Source organism: Xiphias gladius, chromosome 15 (genome assembly GCF_016859285.1).
Source record: "Xiphias gladius isolate SHS-SW01 ecotype Sanya breed wild chromosome 15, ASM1685928v1, whole genome shotgun sequence".
NCBI lineage: Eukaryota > Metazoa > Chordata > Actinopteri > Istiophoriformes > Xiphiidae > Xiphias > Xiphias gladius.
Window position 1 is genome coordinate 16,808,470 of NC_053414.1, and position 18,381 is coordinate 16,826,850.

Sequence of the window (18,381 nt, forward strand, 5' to 3'; positions counted from 1 at the left end):
CACTGCATATTCATGCATTTGCTTCAAAGTTCAGTTCAATTCCACACTTTATCACACTTTCTGCAGTAGAACAATATTTTATTTGCTGCAGCCTGAAAGCTACAATGGTAAAATATTTCAGTCAGTATTCAAAAACTATGAAGAAATGTTTATGACCAGTCTCAACCCAAAAACGACCACCAGTGAGCTGGAGGTTGGTGACAATTCTTATACTCTTTGACTGAAAAACTCTTTTATTGACACAGTAAAGGCTGCACTGACACATTCTCAACGATTCCGTTCTGCTTCTTCAAAAACTGCATTTGCACAAATACGGGGTTTTGGTTTTAGTTGACTGAACTTACATCCTGTAATGCATCTCATTGAATGCAATTACTGACCTCTGCCACTAGAGTTCCCGGTCTTCTTTAATGCATCGGGACTGTTTTCTGACAACGTTTTTTTTTCTCCCGGTCCCTCTCGAGCTCTCAGATCTATTTTTAGAGGTTGGACGGAAACTGTGAGAGTGGGGTGGCAGGCTTTCTGACGCCTTGCACTAATAATTCAGCTGCTTCAGGGAGCGGCAGCAATGAGAACCAGCAGCCAGCTGTGCGCTCCCAGCTGCACCGACCACATGTGGCTGTCTGATGGAAATATTCACTTCTTATTAATAAAGAATTTTGATAATTAACTGTGGCTTCTTCTTGCCCTTTTCCATGTGTTTTTCCATCTCTTTTTTTCAGAGCTTTTTCTTTCCACTCAGTTTTTTCTTTGCCTTGTCCCATGTAGAAATGAGGCTAAAACAACATATAAACTCATGTCTACGGTACCAGGGACATTTTGAGTGACACAGTATGAATTGTTACAAACATTACAATGGATTTTCCCAATAATGCTTGTTATGTGTTAATATCAATAAATATGTGTAGGCCCAAAATAGGTTGTTTTACTACTTTAAACTTTAAGAGTTTGTTATTTTAAAACAAGAACACTATTGGAGAAGTTGCTTTAACTGATTTGTCCCTATATTTGTGTCTTATAGCTGTTTTGAGGTCGGTTAGAGTTCTGATGTCTCCCAGGCAGAGTTTCTTGAAAACCACAAAGTCTATTATATGCTGGTCGTGTCTTCCATCAGGTCAAACATCTCAATGTGGCACGTTGCATAATACTTATATGGTTTAGATATTGAGTGACTTCATCCTGAGGCATCTCAAATGTAGTACACATGGTTGTTAATGGGCCAATAACCTCTGTAGCTGTATACTGTTTACAGTAAGTGAACTATTATTGAATTAATTTGGTAACGTGAATATTAACTTGACACATTCTACAGTGACTATTAGAAGAAGAAAAAGAACTGATGTCCTGTGTTTTCAAGATTGAAGAAAGATGCAAATTAACTGATGTTGTATGGTAATAATACACTCAGCTCAAGGAAGTGAGATTATGCATGTATATAAATTAATATTCAGGAGGCGAAAAAGTCTGCCTGCTTTGCTGTCCTCTTGCTGTGTGTATATGTGTGTGTGTGTGTGTGTGTGTGTGTGTGTGTGTGTATATATATATATATATATATAATATTAATATAAATAAAATTTAAACTGAATTTCTAGTGGAATTAGAACAGATGCAGGGTTTGAAGGGGTTAATAGTTGTTAGTAGTTATTTTAAATTTCACTGTAACCTTTTTATGAACCTGGATTTCCCCAGACCCTAAAAATCTCCATATTTCTCTCTTGAATTCTTACGTATCATCTGTATTCATAGTTTATAGTTCACACTGTGTCTAACACACACACACACTCTCTCGCTCTCTTTTTCCTCCGTACATCTCCTTTTTCCTTTTTCAGTCTTGTCCGTTTTTCTCATATCATCTGACCTACTTAATTTTTCTGCTGGAAACATTCAGATTCATTGACTTGAATGCACATATTCCTAAATAAAACACATCGTTCAGTTCTCAGACTTGCTCTGAGTGTATATAAAGCATTTGATCATTTATGTAAGAGGACTAAATCTGTGTAAAAATATATCTCTTATAATATCTTTTATAATGCTGAGACCAGGGACGTCTCCCTTTGGAGTACCGGGATTATTTGGGGAAACAAAGCAACGACCTGATCCAATGTCCCCAAAGAGACCAGAGGGGATTATAAAGTCTTTCAGATGGAAAAGACTTCACCAAGTGGATAGAAGGAGAAAAGACAGCAAATGGGAGGTAAAGCAAATCCAATAGCCAATATCCCTGTATATGACATATAAAATGCACATTCACAACCATGAAGATACTTGTACGGATATTTGTTATTTAAACTGGAAAACAACTTTTATATTTGTTCAAATTATGGTTTCTAAAATCAGTGCTTTCAAAACTGTCTTACCCCTTTTGAAAGTCATGACTATAAACTAATCTGATTGTTAAGTGATTTGCTTTTACTGAGATGCAACAGTTAAAGTGCCTGACATGTTGATATTATTTTGCTCTATATTTAGTGAGATGAATCTACATGAATGTACAAAAACATTTTTGCCAAAGCAGCGGTTTCCAAATTCCAGTGGGTCTACAAGATAAATCTGTGCAGTCAAAAAATTATTCACGGTAAAAGAGGAGAAAAAACACCTTTCTGCTACAAAAATTGTGTACATTCTTTGGACATGTGTTTGCCTTTTTTTTTTTTTTTTTTTTTAAGAAATATAATTTTTTTTTTCTACTTTGGCCTTGAAGCAGTTTTTCAAGTGAGACAATTTGAGAAGTTTAGTTGAGAAAATTGGTCTCAACTCATTCAACTGTGAGCAGGGCGTCACAAGTAGACGCGGTTTCATTTTAAGGGGTTATAAGTCGAAAGGTTTGGGAAACACTGCCATAAGAGGTTGAAAGATAAATCGGAGGGACATCAAGATGAGAAAAAAAAGCCTGGAACACACGAAGTTTTTAAGTTTTCTGATTTTTTTTTTTTATCTCCTTTTTTTTTTTCTTGTGAAATACTGGACAGTTTCACCACTCCACACCTCTACAAATCATTCAAACAATGCAGTCAGAAAAGGAAAAATCCTGAGTTCAATGTTTTTGGTTGGGCTGCTCACAACTCATTGACCTTTAACCTGTGACAAGGAGCCGCAACTAGCTGATTCTTCATTCCAAAGGGTCATGAGCCAAAAAGACTTGTTGAATAAACTTATAATGTAAACAAAAGACACACAAAATATATAATATAGTTTACTCCCTGTGATTTTCCTCCCAAGAAAAAAAAAAAATCTTTCGTGTGAAAAAGCCTAAAAATGACCTATGATTAAATTAACTTTATAAGGACATCTAGCAACCATGTGAATGGATTTTCTGATCTTACATCACTATAGTTAAAGTCTGGTTAGGGTTAGGGAAACGTCAGGGTTTGGGTTAAAATAACTTTGTCAAGGCTAGGGAACGGCCTTGGCCATGGTTAAAAGAGACTGATGTTGACTGTTGGCATAGGAAACGTGAAACAAACAGCATTCTGCAACATTTTGTTGACACATCCAAACACCCAACTTCAACATAATCATGTCATTTTTGGGCATTTGCTTAAACAACTGATGGTGGACAGTCTCGAAGTCTACACTATACATGGGCAGTGATGACTTTTTTTTGGTTTTTTGTTTTTTTTTATTTTTGATTTAATACCACTTTTGACCCCATCTAGTAATCTTGTCTTGTTAAAATGGGATAAATATATAAATAGAGTTCCAAAAATCCTCTTGAATATCTCTGTATGCTGAGGCCTCAGAGCAGTACTTACAGTACCTTTGTTGGTTTACTTCTCCCTCCTGAAGTATATAAATGGATTAACAGCTCTTTCTGAAACTGTTCGTCTCTCTCTGCCTCCAGAGCTCATTTGACTCTCACACATTTAAGGTGGGCAGGTGTGCTCCATTAACAGGTTCCCTGGTTGAACACAACTACCATGGGAGACATGTTCATGCAGTAGGCTCCTTTTAGGTGACATAAGAGTGAAATGGAGAAAAAATTAAGTAAGAGCAGTCCTTATCTAATCAATATTAATAGATGTAATCGTTTTTTTTCATTCCTCATTGAAAGGACCCCCGCACACTTCTCTCTGAATGGTGCTCGAGCCAGGCCCGTAATGACTTTTCTCACTCAGTAACCTACATGTAACTTGTGTAAATGGGAGGCAGATTATTAAAAATTTATTTGACCTCTGTTTTATTAATCCTTTTTCATATGGTGACTATTCTTACATACCGTTGGAGATGCCTGCAGCTGATGGATGTTCTATGCGGGGTTACAAGCCCATAGAAGGTTGCACACACACTCCCCATCTGAAACAATTACACAGTAATACTGTGCCATCTCTGCGTTTTCTCACTACTGCATCAGAATAAACACAGACACAAACATGTTCTCACTGTTCCCCAATACAGATGATACATGTGTTAACCTAGTACGTTTTCAGTGAAAATGGAAATTAGGACTTCTTATTAGTTGTTGCACTGATCCATCATATGTGTAATTTAAGGGAAGAGTTTGACAGTTTTGGAAATCTGATGATTTACTCTAAGCCAAGAGTTAGATGAGAAAATCTGTGCAACAAGTCTGGCTCTGTCAAACAAAATATAACTAAGTCAACATTTGAGTTTCCAATTTAACACGATGTGTCATACTAGTTTAATTGGTACAAAAAAACCTAAGTGTAGACGCTTAATTTTTTGTACAAATTAAATAAATGTGATGTGTTGTTAATTAGTCAGATTTAGCAGCGCTGGTAGATGGATTTTGTTTCCTTTGGACAGAGCCATGATAGCTTATCTTACTGGCTGCTGACAGAAACTTCATAATTATAGTGCAGACATTACAGTCTTCTCAACTAAAGCTGGAATTATGCTTCTCCAAAAGTACATGTAAATGTCTCTGTGAGCCTACACAAAGAAGGGTGTTATGGGTAACAGTAGGTTGCAGTGGCTCACAGAGGAGCCAACACACACATCTCCCACATCTCAGCAACACATTGTGCAGACCTGTGTGTTTAGACAAGTTGATAGGTTGATTCAGCTCCTGTCAGGAGGAGTAAACAAACTAATTATATCTAGTTCGTTTACGTTAAAAGAAGCAGTGACACAAACACATCCGAGTGACCCCTGTGCATGTTTGCCTAGGTTTAACCTAGAGAAGTATAATTCCAATTTAACTCTCAACATGAAATTAAATTAGTGTATTTACCAAAATATCAAAGTATTGCTTTAAATGTGAAGCTAGCTTAGCTTAGCTTAGCACAAAGACTGGAAACGAGGTCAACAGCTAGCTCTTTACGCTAAGCTAAGATAGCCAGCTGCTGGCTGTAGCTTCATATTTAGCATACAGACATGAGAATGACATAAATCTTCAAATCTAGCTCTCAACTAGATTGCAAATAAGTGTATTTCCCAAAACAACTATTTATCTCAGTCTTGTAACAGTAATGTAATCACAAACACCAACAAAATATTTACAGCTCAGGATGAGATTGTAATCCTTGTTGGCTCCATTAAGGCTTGTGGCTCCTTGAGGTTATATCACACTTTTATATTTTACGTTAACAAGGAAGTCTCATTAAACAAAAATGAACAAATGTTAATCTATAGGAAGCTCATCGCAGAGCCGGATATGAGGCAGTGTCTCCAACTATACTTCTGTAGCCCCTTGTCCCTGCATTAGCCTCACTAGTGAGACAATAATCACATCTTGTGTTTTTTACAGTTGTTGCCGTAAAAGCGCCCGTGTTCCCACTGGTCAGGACATCTTTCACAGGAACAACCTTTACAAATTATTCATGTTTGAGTTTTTTTTTTTTTTTTCCGGGAGATGGAGGGGGGAAACAGAGTGCACACTGCATTCAACAAGATGCACAGCTGATGGGTGCTAATGCGAGTTACTTACGTAATCCCATTTCTAGAGATTCAGAGAAATCGTGACCCCTGGTGCCTCTCTCTCCATGATGGAGCGGAGAGAGAGCAAAGCCAACTACATGGCCTTGAATGGCCATCCTGCAAAACGCCCATCCTCACTGGTAGATCTAAATTTCAGTGTTTTTCAAGTGAAGTGGGTGAGATCATTTCACTTGCTTGCTGTTGAGTTTCATCACAGAATTTTCCTGAAATTACATCAGTAATGTGAATTTAAAGTTTTTTTATCACCCAAGTACAACATCTATGCTATTCTAACACTGAGAGAGTGAAAATTTTAGATGAGAGAGAGATGATTGCACCTGCCCCAGCTTCTTTCAAGACTTTGACCATATATAGGTGTCTTCCTTACTCTTTTTGGTGTTTATTACTGCTTCTTAGAAAATTACTCAAATAAGTAACGCATACAAAATAAAAAGGAATTTCCCTTTGAGCTTTTTTTTTCACTTGAATTAACTTAGGCTGCAGAAAAATAATTGTAAACCCTGCTCCACTACACTCCTATCTTACTCTTGCTGTAGGGCCTCACTTTATTGACCAAGATCTCATCTGTCCTTCATCCTGCTAAGGAAAAGGAGAGGTGGTCCTCACACTGAATTTTTCAAACCCCCAATAAATTTTCTGATGCACATTTCAACCCACAAAATCTTTGTTGAGTAAACTTGTACAAAAATGAATTAATAAAAAGCCCACAGACAATAGCCCCTAGAAAACAGCTCTTATATCGGTATCTGTGTCAGTCTGTCTTTGTCGTTACTTTCCTCAGTGTCCATCACCTGCTCTGAGGTTGTCCCTCTGTGATAACACACTGTCATCGAGGTGTTCCCACTGTCCTCACTCCCCCTGGTGTTCATGGCGCAGGAGACGCCCAGCTTCACGTCCAGCGGGCTCTCTTGCTTCAAGTTCCCGGCCTCGTTGCTCGCCATCGCCGTCTCCACCGCTGCGCTCACCGCGGCCCAGCAGCCTCGTCCGCGGCAGCGCAACAGGCGCAGGAAGGCGTCTCTAAAATCCGCGTTAAAGGCATAGATGACCGGGTTGAGGGATGAATTGCTCCAACCGATCCACACAAAGACATCAAAGGTTTTTTCACTGACGCAGTAGGGGCCCGGCTGGGCCCCCGAGGCCCCTGGTCCGGGACAGAAGGGCAGAGCGCAGTTCAGGATAAAGAACGGCAACCAGCAGCAGACAAATACGCCCATGATGATGCTCAGAGTTTTGAGGACTTTTGTCTCTTTTCTGATGGAGACTTTGAGCTCCCGGTGTGACTGGTCAGAGCGCTGGGAATCCGAATGTAGACTGATATGAGACTGGTATGAGCTGTCACTGGTTTGAGCGCACAGGTGTGGAAAGAGTTCGGCTACATCCGACCGGCAACTCTGCGCGTGCTGCGCCGCGCGCTCCAGGGAGGATATCATCCGGATCTGCATCTGGGCTATCCGGTAGATGCGGGTGTATGTGACAATCATGATAGCCACGGGGATGTAGAAGCTGATGAGGGAGGAGGAGATGGCGTACGTGCGACTCAGGCTGGAGTCGCAGCTCCCATCAGCGCCCTCACCGTGGAGCGCCAAATCCTCCCCAGCCGGGTCACCGATCTCCGCCCTGTGCCAGTTCAGCTGCACGGGAACGAAGGAGATGACCACGGACACCGTCCAGGTCACGCCGATCACAACCGAGGCCACTTTCTTGTCCATACTCCTCTCGTAGCGGAAAGGGCTGGAGATGGCCCAGTATCTGTCCACGCTAATGACACACAGGTTGAGGATGGAGGCCGTGGAGCACATGATGTCGCAGGCCAGCCAGGTCTTACAGAACCCTCCAAACGGCCAGAAACCGGCCACCTCAGCCACAGCTTTCCACGGCATCACCAGCACGGCCACCAGGAGGTCTGACAGAGCCAGGGACACGATGAAAATGTTGGTCACTTTGGCGCGCAGGTGCCGGTAGCGATAAACGGCTGCGCACACCGTGAAGTTTCCCAAAAGCGTCCAAATGATAAGCAGCGCCAGGACGCAGCCCGTTAGAGCTCGGTGTGCCGGCAACTGCTCCCGGCTGCCAGCTCCTACCACTGCCGAGCCGGTTGTGTTATTCATTGCGCGGTCCTGCGCTCGGCCATGAGTCAAACTGAATGGACAAGGACGCCACCCATTCTTACCACAAAGAGACGAGGGCCAGAGAAGTCGCTGCGGATGGGGACCGCGCGTCCTGACCGATCCGCGCTGGTGCTCTGAGTGCAGAGCAGATTTACTGGGGACCACAGGCACCACCAGCTGGTGCTCCCGACTGACAACACGGCGCAGAGACGCGCAGTGAAGAGAGAGGTTTGCCATATGAGAAGAGACAAACGTGTCAAACCATTTTACATTATCTCTGTATTCATTCACTTTCATTCTGCATTACCGCTTTATATTCCCCCTCTTATCCCAACGTGTTTGTCCCATTTCTCCTAATTCCCTCTCCGCACGGGCATGCCATTAGTGGCTTTGTTGTAACTTGGGATTGAGTTGCTTAAAGTGAGAAAGGGCTGTTAACACGGTGACATCAAAGTACAAAAATGAGTCGTTTTTATTCATATAGCAGCTTTCATAGCAAGGTTACAAAGTGCTTTATATTTCAAAACTATCATCAAATAAACGGGTAAAATAAAAGTACTGAAAATGAAATACCCAACAATAAAATAAGAAAAAAAGAGTGAAATAAGCACATAAAACAAATACTACATCGCCCTGGGGGAGAAAAAACTTTGGGGTAATATAATAGAACTTAGGGGAAACACTGAACGGTGGAATTAAATGAAACAAGGGAGCGCAAAACACAGACCCATCTATCCATTTATTTATCTAAAATTACCTGCATATAAAAGTCACAGGGTGCGTGGCTGAAAAAACATTCCTCTTTCCGTGGACTTATTAATGCTGGACCAGGTACCGGACATGTGATAATGCTATTGGTGCCTTACAGTCTGTTTGTCATAGCGTATTTTGTATCTCTTACTTTCTAACTTTTGTAATTGCCATTTTCCCGTTAACTGCACCAGTCATCCAAGGAGGAGGATCTCTTTTTGAATTATAGTATTGTTATCCTTCTTTCTTGATCATATCATATGCCACAGCTCTTTCTTGTTATTGATTATAGTGTGTCTTTATATATGCGCACAATTCCTTTTGTCCGGTATGGTGGTTGTTGGAGGCCATAAGCTGCTTGCTACATTGCTACAAAGTTGTTTGGGCCAGTTGTTCATACTGCACCAGTTCATCAGGATTACTGCCAGAAATACAGATACATTAAGAAACTGTGTTTGCTTTTACTTCGCATTCCCAAGTTTTTTAGGATTGTTTTGTTTTTTCCTGGTTGAAAAAAAAGTACAAATAAATTTGGCTAGACTTACCATTTGTTTGCAGGAAAAAAACAGGGCTGATGTCGGTTTAATTTAGAATTTATTTTATTTATTTATTTAGTTTTTACTTCATTCAAACGACACAATTTTTGCATTTGAAGGTGTCGGATTTCTTTAAAATTTCACAAAGGCACTTGACTACATGCAAAGTGTGGGATACATTATTGCACTTTGTGGTGTCTTGGATACCCCCCCCCCCCCTCTCAGGAAGCCGTGGTCTCCCTTTCCTCGTCGTCATCTTCCCCAGTGGCACCCAGCAGACAGGTTTCAACCAGGGCCCTCGTCACATTGTAGGGGTCACAGTTGGCCGCAGGACGTCTGTCTTCAAAGTACCCGCAGCCCTCGCGACTAACATGGTCAGGGATGCGAACACTAACATTGCGACGGGCTGTGCCTGTTGAGAAGTCGTGGAAACTGGAGGTAGAGCGATTACTGGTGAGGCGTCTCATGTTGTCAGCGCCACCATGTGGATCGTAGACACGGAGATGCTGAGGATGGCGCTTGCTAAGTCTTCTGATCGCTTCTTCCATGTACCTGTAATATCCCGGAGAACAGTTTTTATTTATGCTTCTAATTCTTAACGGCTATTGTCTACACATCAAGTTAAAAATATGTGTATTGTAGTTAGGGTGTGTGTGTGTGTGCGAGTGTGTGTGTGTCTAAACCTACTGAAGTCCCCCTTCGCTCCTCATCTCCTTGGTGCTGAAGTTGGTGTGACAGCCTGAAGTGTTAATGCGGTCCTTGATGGGTTTAGCATCCAAGGAGGCAACAACCCAAAAGTCTTCACAGACACGGTGCAGAATGTAGCGGGCCATCCACAGATGATCCCCCATTTCAATCCCCTCACACGGGCCGACCTGGAACTCCCACTGATCAGGCAAACAAAAAAACATCACAGAGAGGAATATATGTGTGTGTGTGTGTGTGTGTGTGTGTGTGTGTGTGTGTGTGTGTGTGTGTGTGTGTGTGTGTGTGTGTGTGTGTGTGTGTGTGTGTGTGTGTGTGTGTGTGTGTGTGTGTATATGTATATATATTATGTGTATATACAAAGTAAAGGTGAATTCTGGTACAACAAGAGTCTTGGACTTGTTCAACATAAGGCAGGAATGTATAAATACAGGAACTAATATACATTCAGTTTCCAGTTTATTATGTACACCGACTAGAAGTAACAGTCTAATACAATAGTCCTACATGAATCTGTTATGACATGATGACATGTCAGTGTTGTGTTCCCAACTTGTTTCCACAGCCCCCAAGTGGCCAAAATATCAGTTATTGCAGGTTTAACCTGGACACAAATGCTCTTTTAGTTGTTTCTGTATTAATCTTTTTAGCTACTAAGGGGCTTACCTCCACAACAAGCTGAAAAAAATCACACGCTTGACATATTATCATGTTGGCAAAAGGTGCCTATTTAATCTTACTCTTACTGGTTATTACTCTTCCTGTAAATATCAGCACTTGGAGTCATGTTTCTGGCCACTTGGCAAATGTTTGTTCAATATTCACCCTACTTTTTTACCTCTGTTTTGATCTCCACCAAATAGTGGGGGAAATATCTGGCCTGTAATCCACTATGCTCACTAGCTAGTTACCAAAAATTGTTTGTGTGCAGTTTGGCGCACCTCAGCTTTTTGGCTAAAACATTTACCTGCTGCACCTAGAAACAAAGGTGATGAGAGAGACAAGACAGAATCAAAACAGTAAAGTTGTGAACCGTAAAACCAAAACAATGAATAGAGAGAAGCTAAAAACTTCAGTAGAGCTGAGAGGAACAGTGGGGTGATGATTCTTTGTGGATTCGTCATCACAAGCCACCTTGTTCTCATAAAAAATATTGATAGTGTAGCTTTACATATTGGTTAGGCTCAAACAAATGTATGAGCAAATTAAAAGTAGTAGAATAGCATTTAACAAATTGAAATTGCTATTTTATTATTGAATTTGATTATAAAATAGTTAAAAACCAGTGAGACAACCTGTTCTTACCTGGGAGGCTAATGCTTCTGCATTGGTTCCACCGATTTTTACACCAGCATAGAGACAAGCTCTGTAGTGGCAGATAGAAATGTCTCTTCCATACACTTTGTTGATGCCCACAGCACAAGACACTGAGAGTAAAACCAACACAAAATTTGGTGAGGAAGGGTACAATTAAATAGCAATGTAAGAGTTTTAACTGTTACTGCTAATATTACATATTACATTTTAAACTAGAAAAATGAATAGTGAGTTTTTTCATAACACTCTCAACATACAATATGTTTTTCTGGCTCAGTTTATTCTTAATCCCACCTCTTCTAAATGGGACTCCCTGAGGAGGCCAACCAAATGGCTTTTCATCCAAACCAAAGAGCGTGTACTCCTGCTCCATCCCAAACCAGGGCTGAAACTGTTTAACCTCTTCCATTACTTTAACACACTGTGAACGCTGGTTACTTCCTGTGTGAAAAAGTAAAACACAAGGCCAAAACTCGACAGGAATAGGACACCAAGCTATCAGCCTCTTCTATGCCCGAAGCTCAAAGTGTACATAGCTGAAACTTTTGAGTAATTTGTTACCTTTCGGAACATGTTTGCTGTCAAACACTTCACACAGCACCAGTTTATTAGGGTCGAGAGTGAAAGGATCTCTAAACATTCTGACCGGGACCAACTTGACTTCGATTGAACCCCCATCATTCCACACAGCACCCCATTCTGGTATATCTGTCAGGGATAAAAATTTTGAAAGTTACAGAGAACACATAGTCATATGAAACAGAAACATATCAGGCACCATATTTATAAATCTTGAAATACATTTGCAATGCAGCCTAAAGCCCTTTAAAGGACTACAAAGTGGAAATTTCGATGTCCATTTTTCCACTATACCTCTGATTCCAGCTGGCTCATTGTTCAGAGTCCTGGTTTTACATAGTAGATTTTCTTTAGCTTCATCAATCCAAACATATGTGACCTGGCACTGTGCACCGCTGGCAAGAGACAGGTAGTGCTTCTTGACTATCTTGTGAAGACTGAGGCTCTCAGAGATGACAGACATGATGATTTTCTCCAGATTCTTGGAAAAGCTTCTCCTTCAATACAGCACTCCTGCATCAAAAAACACGATTGTAATGCAGTTTGGTTCCCCCTAAAATATCTGGATATATTCAAAAGCATTAAATATTCAAAAAGTCAAATATTCAAATGCATTTAGAGGGTAATTATTGTAAAACCTGCGCAACAACTCTCCTATCTTAATCTTGCTGTAGGGCCTCACTTTATTTACCTAGATCTCACCTGTCTACCTTCATCCTTCTAAGGAAAAGGAGAGGTAGTCATCACACTGAATTTTTCACACTCCCATTCTAAATTGCACACACTATCCACCTTCTTTGCATATCTGACCTGCTCTCTGACCCCTCATATGGATGTCCTAAATTGTGTCCCTTATATTGGAACTTAAATGTTTCATTTAATGAAATTAAATGAAACAAGGGAGCGCAAACACAGACCCATCTATCCATTTATTTATCTAAAATTACCTGCATATAAAAGTCACAGGGTGCGTGGCTGAAAAAACATTCCTCATTCCTTGAACTTATTTTCGTGGACTTATTAATGCTGGACCAGGTACCGGACATGTGATAATGCTATTGGTGCCTTACAGTCTGTTTGTCATAGCGTATTTTGTATCTCTTACTTTCTAACTTTTGTAATTGCCATTTTCCCGTTAACTGCACCAGTCATCCAAGGAGGAGGATCTCTTTTTGAATTATAGTATTGTTATCCTTCTTTCTTGATCATATCATATGCCACAGCTCTTTCTTGTTATTGATTATAGTGTGTCTTTATATATGCGCACAATTCCTTTTGTCCGGTATGGTGGTTGTTGGAGGCCATAAGCTGCTACATTGCTACAAAGTTGTTTGGGCCAGTTGTTCATACTGCACCAGTTCATCAGGATTACTGCCAGAAATACAGATACATTAAGAAACTGTGTTTGCTTTTACTTCGCATTCCCAAGTTTTTTAGGATTGTTTTGTTTTTTCCTGGTTGAAAAAAAAGTACAAATAAATTTGGCTAGACTTACCATTTGTTTGCAGGAAAAAAACAGGGCTGATGTCGGTTTAATTTAGAATTTATTTTATTTATTTATTTAGTTTTTACTTCATTCATATGACACAATTTTTGCATTTGAAGGTGTCGGATTTCTTTAAAATTTCACAAAGGCACTTGACTACATGCAAAGTGTGGGATACATTATTGCAGTTTGTGGTGTCTTGGATACCTCCCCCCCCCCTCAGGAAGCCGTGGTCTCCCTTTCCTCGTCGTCATCTTCCCCAGTGGCACCCAGCAGACAGGTTTCAACCAGGGCCCTCGTCACATTGTAGGGGTCACAGTTGGCCGCAGGACGTCTGTCTTCAAAGTACCCGCAGCCCTCGCGACTAACATGGTCAGGGATGCGAACACTAACATTGCGACGGGCTGTGTCTGTTGAGAAGTCGTGGAAACTGGAGGTAGAGCGATTACTGGTGAGGCGTCTCATGTTGTCAGCGCCACCATGTGGATCGTAGACACGGAGATGCTGAGAATGGCGCTTGCTAAGTCTTCTGATCGCTTCTTCCATGTACCTGTAATATCCCGGAGAACAGTTTTATTTATGCTTCTAATTCTTCGGCTATTGTCTACACATCAAGTTAAAAATATGTGTATTGTAGTTAGGGTGTGTGTGTGTGAGCAAGTGTGTGTGTGTCTAAACCTACTGAAGTCCCCCTTCGCTCCTCATCTCCTTGGTGCTGAAGTTGGTGTGACAGCCTGAAGTGTTAATGCGGTCCTTGATGGGTTTAGCATCCAAGGAGGCAACAACCCAAAAGTCTTCACAGACACGGTGCAGAATGTAGCGGGCCATCCACAGATGATCCCCCATTTCAATCCCCTCACACGGGCCGACCTGGAACTCCCACTGATCAGGCAAACAAAAAAACATCACAGAGAGGAATATATATGTGTGTGTGTGTGTGTGTGTGTGTGTGTGTGTGTGTGTGTGTGTGTGTGTGTGTGTGTGTGTGTGTGTGTGTGTGTGTGTGTGTGTGTGTGTGTGTGTGTGTGTGTGTGTGTGTGTGTGTGTGTGTGTATGTGTGTATATGTATATATATATTATGTGTATATACAAAGTAAAGGTGAATTCTGGTACAACAAGAGTCTTGGACTTGTTCAACATAAGGCAGGAATGTATAAATACAGGAACTAATATACATTCAGTTTCCAGTTTATTATGTACACCGACTAGAAGTAACACAGTCTAATACAATAGTCCTACATGAATCTGTTATGACATGATGACATGTCAGTGTTGTGTTCCCAACTTGTTTCCACAGCCCCCAAGTGGCCAAAATATCAGTTATTGCAGGTTTAACCTGGACACAAATGCTCTTTTAGTTGTTTCTGTATTAATCTTTTTAGCTACTAAGGGGCTTACCTCCACAACAAGCTGAAAAAAATCACACGCTTGACATATTATCATGTTGGCAAAAGGTGCCTATTTAATCTTACTCTTACTGGTTATTACTCTTCCTGTAAATATCAGCACTTGGAGTCATGTTTCTGGCCACTTGGCAAATGTTTGTTGAATATTCACCCTACTTTTTTACCTCTGTTTTGATCTCCACCAAATAGTGGGGGAAATATCTGGCCTGTAATCCACTATGCTCACTAGCTAGTTACCAAAAATTGTTTGTGTGCAGTTTGGCGCACCTCAGCTTTTTGGCTAAAACATTTACCTGCTGCACCTAGAAACAAAGGTGATGAGAGAGACAAGACAGAATCAAAACAGTAAAGTTGTGAACCGTAAAACCAAAACAATGAATAGAGAGAAGCTAAAAACTTCAGTAGAGCTGAGAGGAACAGTGGGGTGATGATTCTTTGTGGATTCGTCATCACAAGCCACCTTGTTCTCATAAAAAATATTGATAGTGTAGCTTTACATATTGGTTAGGCTCAAACAAATGTATGAGCAAATTAAAAGTAGTAGAATAGCATTTAACAAATTGAAATTGCTATTTTATTATTGAATTTGATTATAAAATAGTTAAAAACCAGTGAGACAACCTGTTCTTACCTGGGAGGCTAATGCTTCTGCATTGGTTCCACCGATTTTTACACCAGCATAGAGACAAGCTCTGTAGTGGCAGATAGAAATGTCTCTTCCATACACTTTGTTGATGCCCACAGCACAAGACACTGAGAGTAAAACCAACACAAAATTTGGTGAGGAAGGGTACAATTAAATAGCAATGTAAGAGTTTTAACTGTTACTGCTAATATTACATATTACATTTTAAACTAGAAAAATGAATAGTGAGTTTTTTCATAACACTCTCAACATACAATATGTTTTTCTGGCTCAGTTTATTCTTAATCCCACCTCTTCTAAATGGGACTCCCTGAGGAGGCCAACCAAATGGCTTTTCATCCAAACCAAAGAGCGTGTACTCCTGCTCCATCCCAAACCAGGGCTGAAACTGTTTAACCTCTTCCATTACTTTAACACACTGTGAACGCTGGTTACTTCCTGTGTGAAAAAGTAAAACACAAGGCCAAAACTCGACAGGAATAGGACACCAAGCTATCAGCCTCTTCTATGCCCCGAAGCTCAAAGTGTACATAGCTGAAACTTTTGAGTAATTTGTTACCTTTCGGAACATGTTTGCTGTCAAACACTTCACACAGCACCAGTTTATTAGGGTCGAGAGTGAAAGGATCTCTAAACATTCTGACCGGGACCAACTTGACTTCGATTGAACCCCCATCATTCCACACAGCACCCCATTCTGGTATATCTGTCAGGGATAAAAATTTTGAAAGTTACAGAGAACACATAGTCATATGAAACAGAAACATATCAGGCACCATATTTATAAATCTTGAAATACATTTGCAATGCAGCCTAAAGCCCTTTAAAGGACTACAAAGTGGAAATTTCGATGTCCATTTTTCCACTATACCTCTGATTCCAGCTGGCTCATTGTTCAGAGTCCTGGTTTTACATAGTAGATTTTCTTTAGCTTCATCAATCCAAACATATGTGACCTGGCACTGTGCACCGCTGGCAAGAGACAGATAGTGCTTCTTGACCATCTTGTGAAGACTGAGGCTCTCGGAGATGACAGACATGATGATTTTCTCCAGATTCTTGGAAAAGCTTCTCCTTCAATACAGCACTCCTGCATCAAAAAACACGATTGTAATGCAGTTTGGTTCCCCCTAAAATATCTGGATATATTCAAAAGCATTAAATATTCAAAAAGTCAAATATTCAAATGCATTTAGAGGGTAATTATTGTAAAACCTGCGCAACAACTCTCCTATCTTAATCTTGCTGTAGGGCCTCACTTTATTTACCTAGATCTCACCTGTCTACCTTCATCCTTCTAAGGAAAAGGAGAGGTAGTCATCACACTGAATTTTTCACACTCCCATTCTAAATTGCACACACTATCCACCTTCTTTGCATATCTGACCTGCTCTCTGACCCCTCATATGGATGTCCTAAATTGTGTCCCTTATATTGGTATCTGTGTCAGTCTGTCTTTGTCGTTACTTTCCTCAGTGCCCATCACCTGCTCTGAGGTTGTCCCTCTATGATAACACACAGTCATCAAGGTGTTCCCACTGTCCTCGCTTCTCTCGGTTTTCATGACACAGGAGACGCCCAGTTTTACGTTCAACGGGCTCTCTTGCTTCAAGTTCCCGGCTTCGTTCCTCTCCATCACCGTTTCCACCATTGCGCTCACCCAGGATGCTCAGAGTTTTGAGGACTTTTGTCTCTTTTCTGATGGAGACGTTGAGCTCCCGGTGTGACTGATCAGAGCACTGGGAATCCGAATCCAAGTGTAGACTTATATGAGACTGGTATGAGCTGTCACTGGTTTCAGTGCACAGGTGTGGAAATAGTTCAGGTACATCTGATATCCCCCTTGAAGCTGCGCGCTTCATCATCCGGATGTGCATCTGGGCTATCCGGTAGATACAGGTGTATGTGACAATCATGATAGCCACGGGGATGAAGAAGCTGATGAGGGTCGAGGAGATGGCGTACGTGCGACTCAGGCTTTTTGCAGCTGCCCTCGGCTTTACAGAGCTTTACAGCAAGTGTTAGCTGGTTTTCTGTGAAGATTCTCAGTCATCCAGATCATGGTTATCCAAGAAGAGTTGAATCAAGGGTGTGTAGACACGTCTGATCTGCTCCTGCATATTTTGTTGAAATAGTTCAGCAAAGAAGGTTTTTGTTTGTTTTTTTTTTACCTCACATACCCTGTCATCAGGATGGACTACAAAATGACAGGGAAGAGCCGCCCCTGCCAGGAACGAGTGGATAAAAAAACGCTCAGCATGGACCACGGACAAGGCTTATGTTAATCAAAGGCCATAAAACGGCAACCCATTCAAAGAGGACAAGGAACCCTCACCTTCCTCTTTGGTCAGGCTCATTGAATCCTTTCGGAATGAGACTCACTCTTCCTTAGGCACTCTTCAGTCCGCTGTCGATTAATTTGCCTCTTTTCTCACGAAGGTTGAAACTTCACTTCAAGATCTTGATAGCAGAGTCGCTGGGCTCAAGGCCAAATGTGAGGCACTGAGCAAAAGCAACATGATGCTTGCAGCTAAAACTGAGGGTCTGATGTCAAGGAGCGGACATCAAAACCTGTTTTGAGTTTTTGAAATCGCTGAAAATGCAAAGGCAACCTCCTTTATGATCGAATATTTTGTGAATTGTTAGGTATTGAGGACTCTAGAGGCTCCCCATCGCTGGATATAGCCCACCATTCCCTAACTCCCAAGCCCCAACCAGGAGCCATCACTTTCAGACTAAACAATGAATCCACCAGCTTATGAGGGAGACATGTTGATAACTCAACAATAAATCTTTGCTCAATGAAATGTGCATGGGATCCAGATCCCTATTAAACGGAAGAAAAACCTCTTTTTGAAGAGGGAAAAGGTTCAGATTGCTTTGATTCAAGAGTCTTGTCTAAGTAACGAGGAGCACTTAAAATTAAAAAGAGATTGGGTTGGCAATT

At 41.1% G+C, this 18,381-nt stretch overlaps 3 protein-coding genes across 3 annotated transcripts; all 3 read right to left on the reverse strand.

Moving 5' to 3' along the window:
* Nucleotides 1-5,825: 5,825 nt before the first annotated feature.
* Nucleotides 5,826-8,009, reverse strand: LOC120799990 (D(1A) dopamine receptor-like). The gene has a single exon (XM_040145671.1). The coding sequence runs from the start codon at nucleotides 8,007-8,009 to the stop codon at nucleotides 6,636-6,638; it is 1,374 nt and encodes a 457-aa protein (XP_040001605.1). The 3' UTR covers nucleotides 5,826-6,635.
* Nucleotides 8,010-9,516: 1,507 nt separating this feature from the next.
* Nucleotides 9,517-12,359, reverse strand: LOC120799992 (glutamine synthetase-like). The gene is made up of 6 exons (XM_040145674.1): nucleotides 12,191-12,359; nucleotides 11,879-12,025; nucleotides 11,612-11,758; nucleotides 11,306-11,427; nucleotides 9,983-10,182; nucleotides 9,517-9,847 (listed from the first exon to the last, which is right to left on the reverse strand). Exons 1-6 carry the CDS (start codon nucleotides 12,357-12,359, stop codon nucleotides 9,517-9,519), a joined length of 1,116 nt encoding a protein of 371 aa, XP_040001608.1.
* A 1,242-nt stretch (nucleotides 12,360-13,601) lies between these two features.
* LOC120799991 (glutamine synthetase-like) lies at nucleotides 13,602-16,474 on the reverse strand. Its single transcript, XM_040145673.1, has 6 exons — nucleotides 16,306-16,474; nucleotides 15,994-16,140; nucleotides 15,726-15,872; nucleotides 15,420-15,541; nucleotides 14,065-14,264; nucleotides 13,602-13,932 (listed from the first exon to the last, which is right to left on the reverse strand). Exons 1-6 carry the CDS (start codon nucleotides 16,472-16,474, stop codon nucleotides 13,602-13,604), a joined length of 1,116 nt encoding a protein of 371 aa, XP_040001607.1.
* Between the last annotated feature and the right edge of the window lie 1,907 nt (nucleotides 16,475-18,381).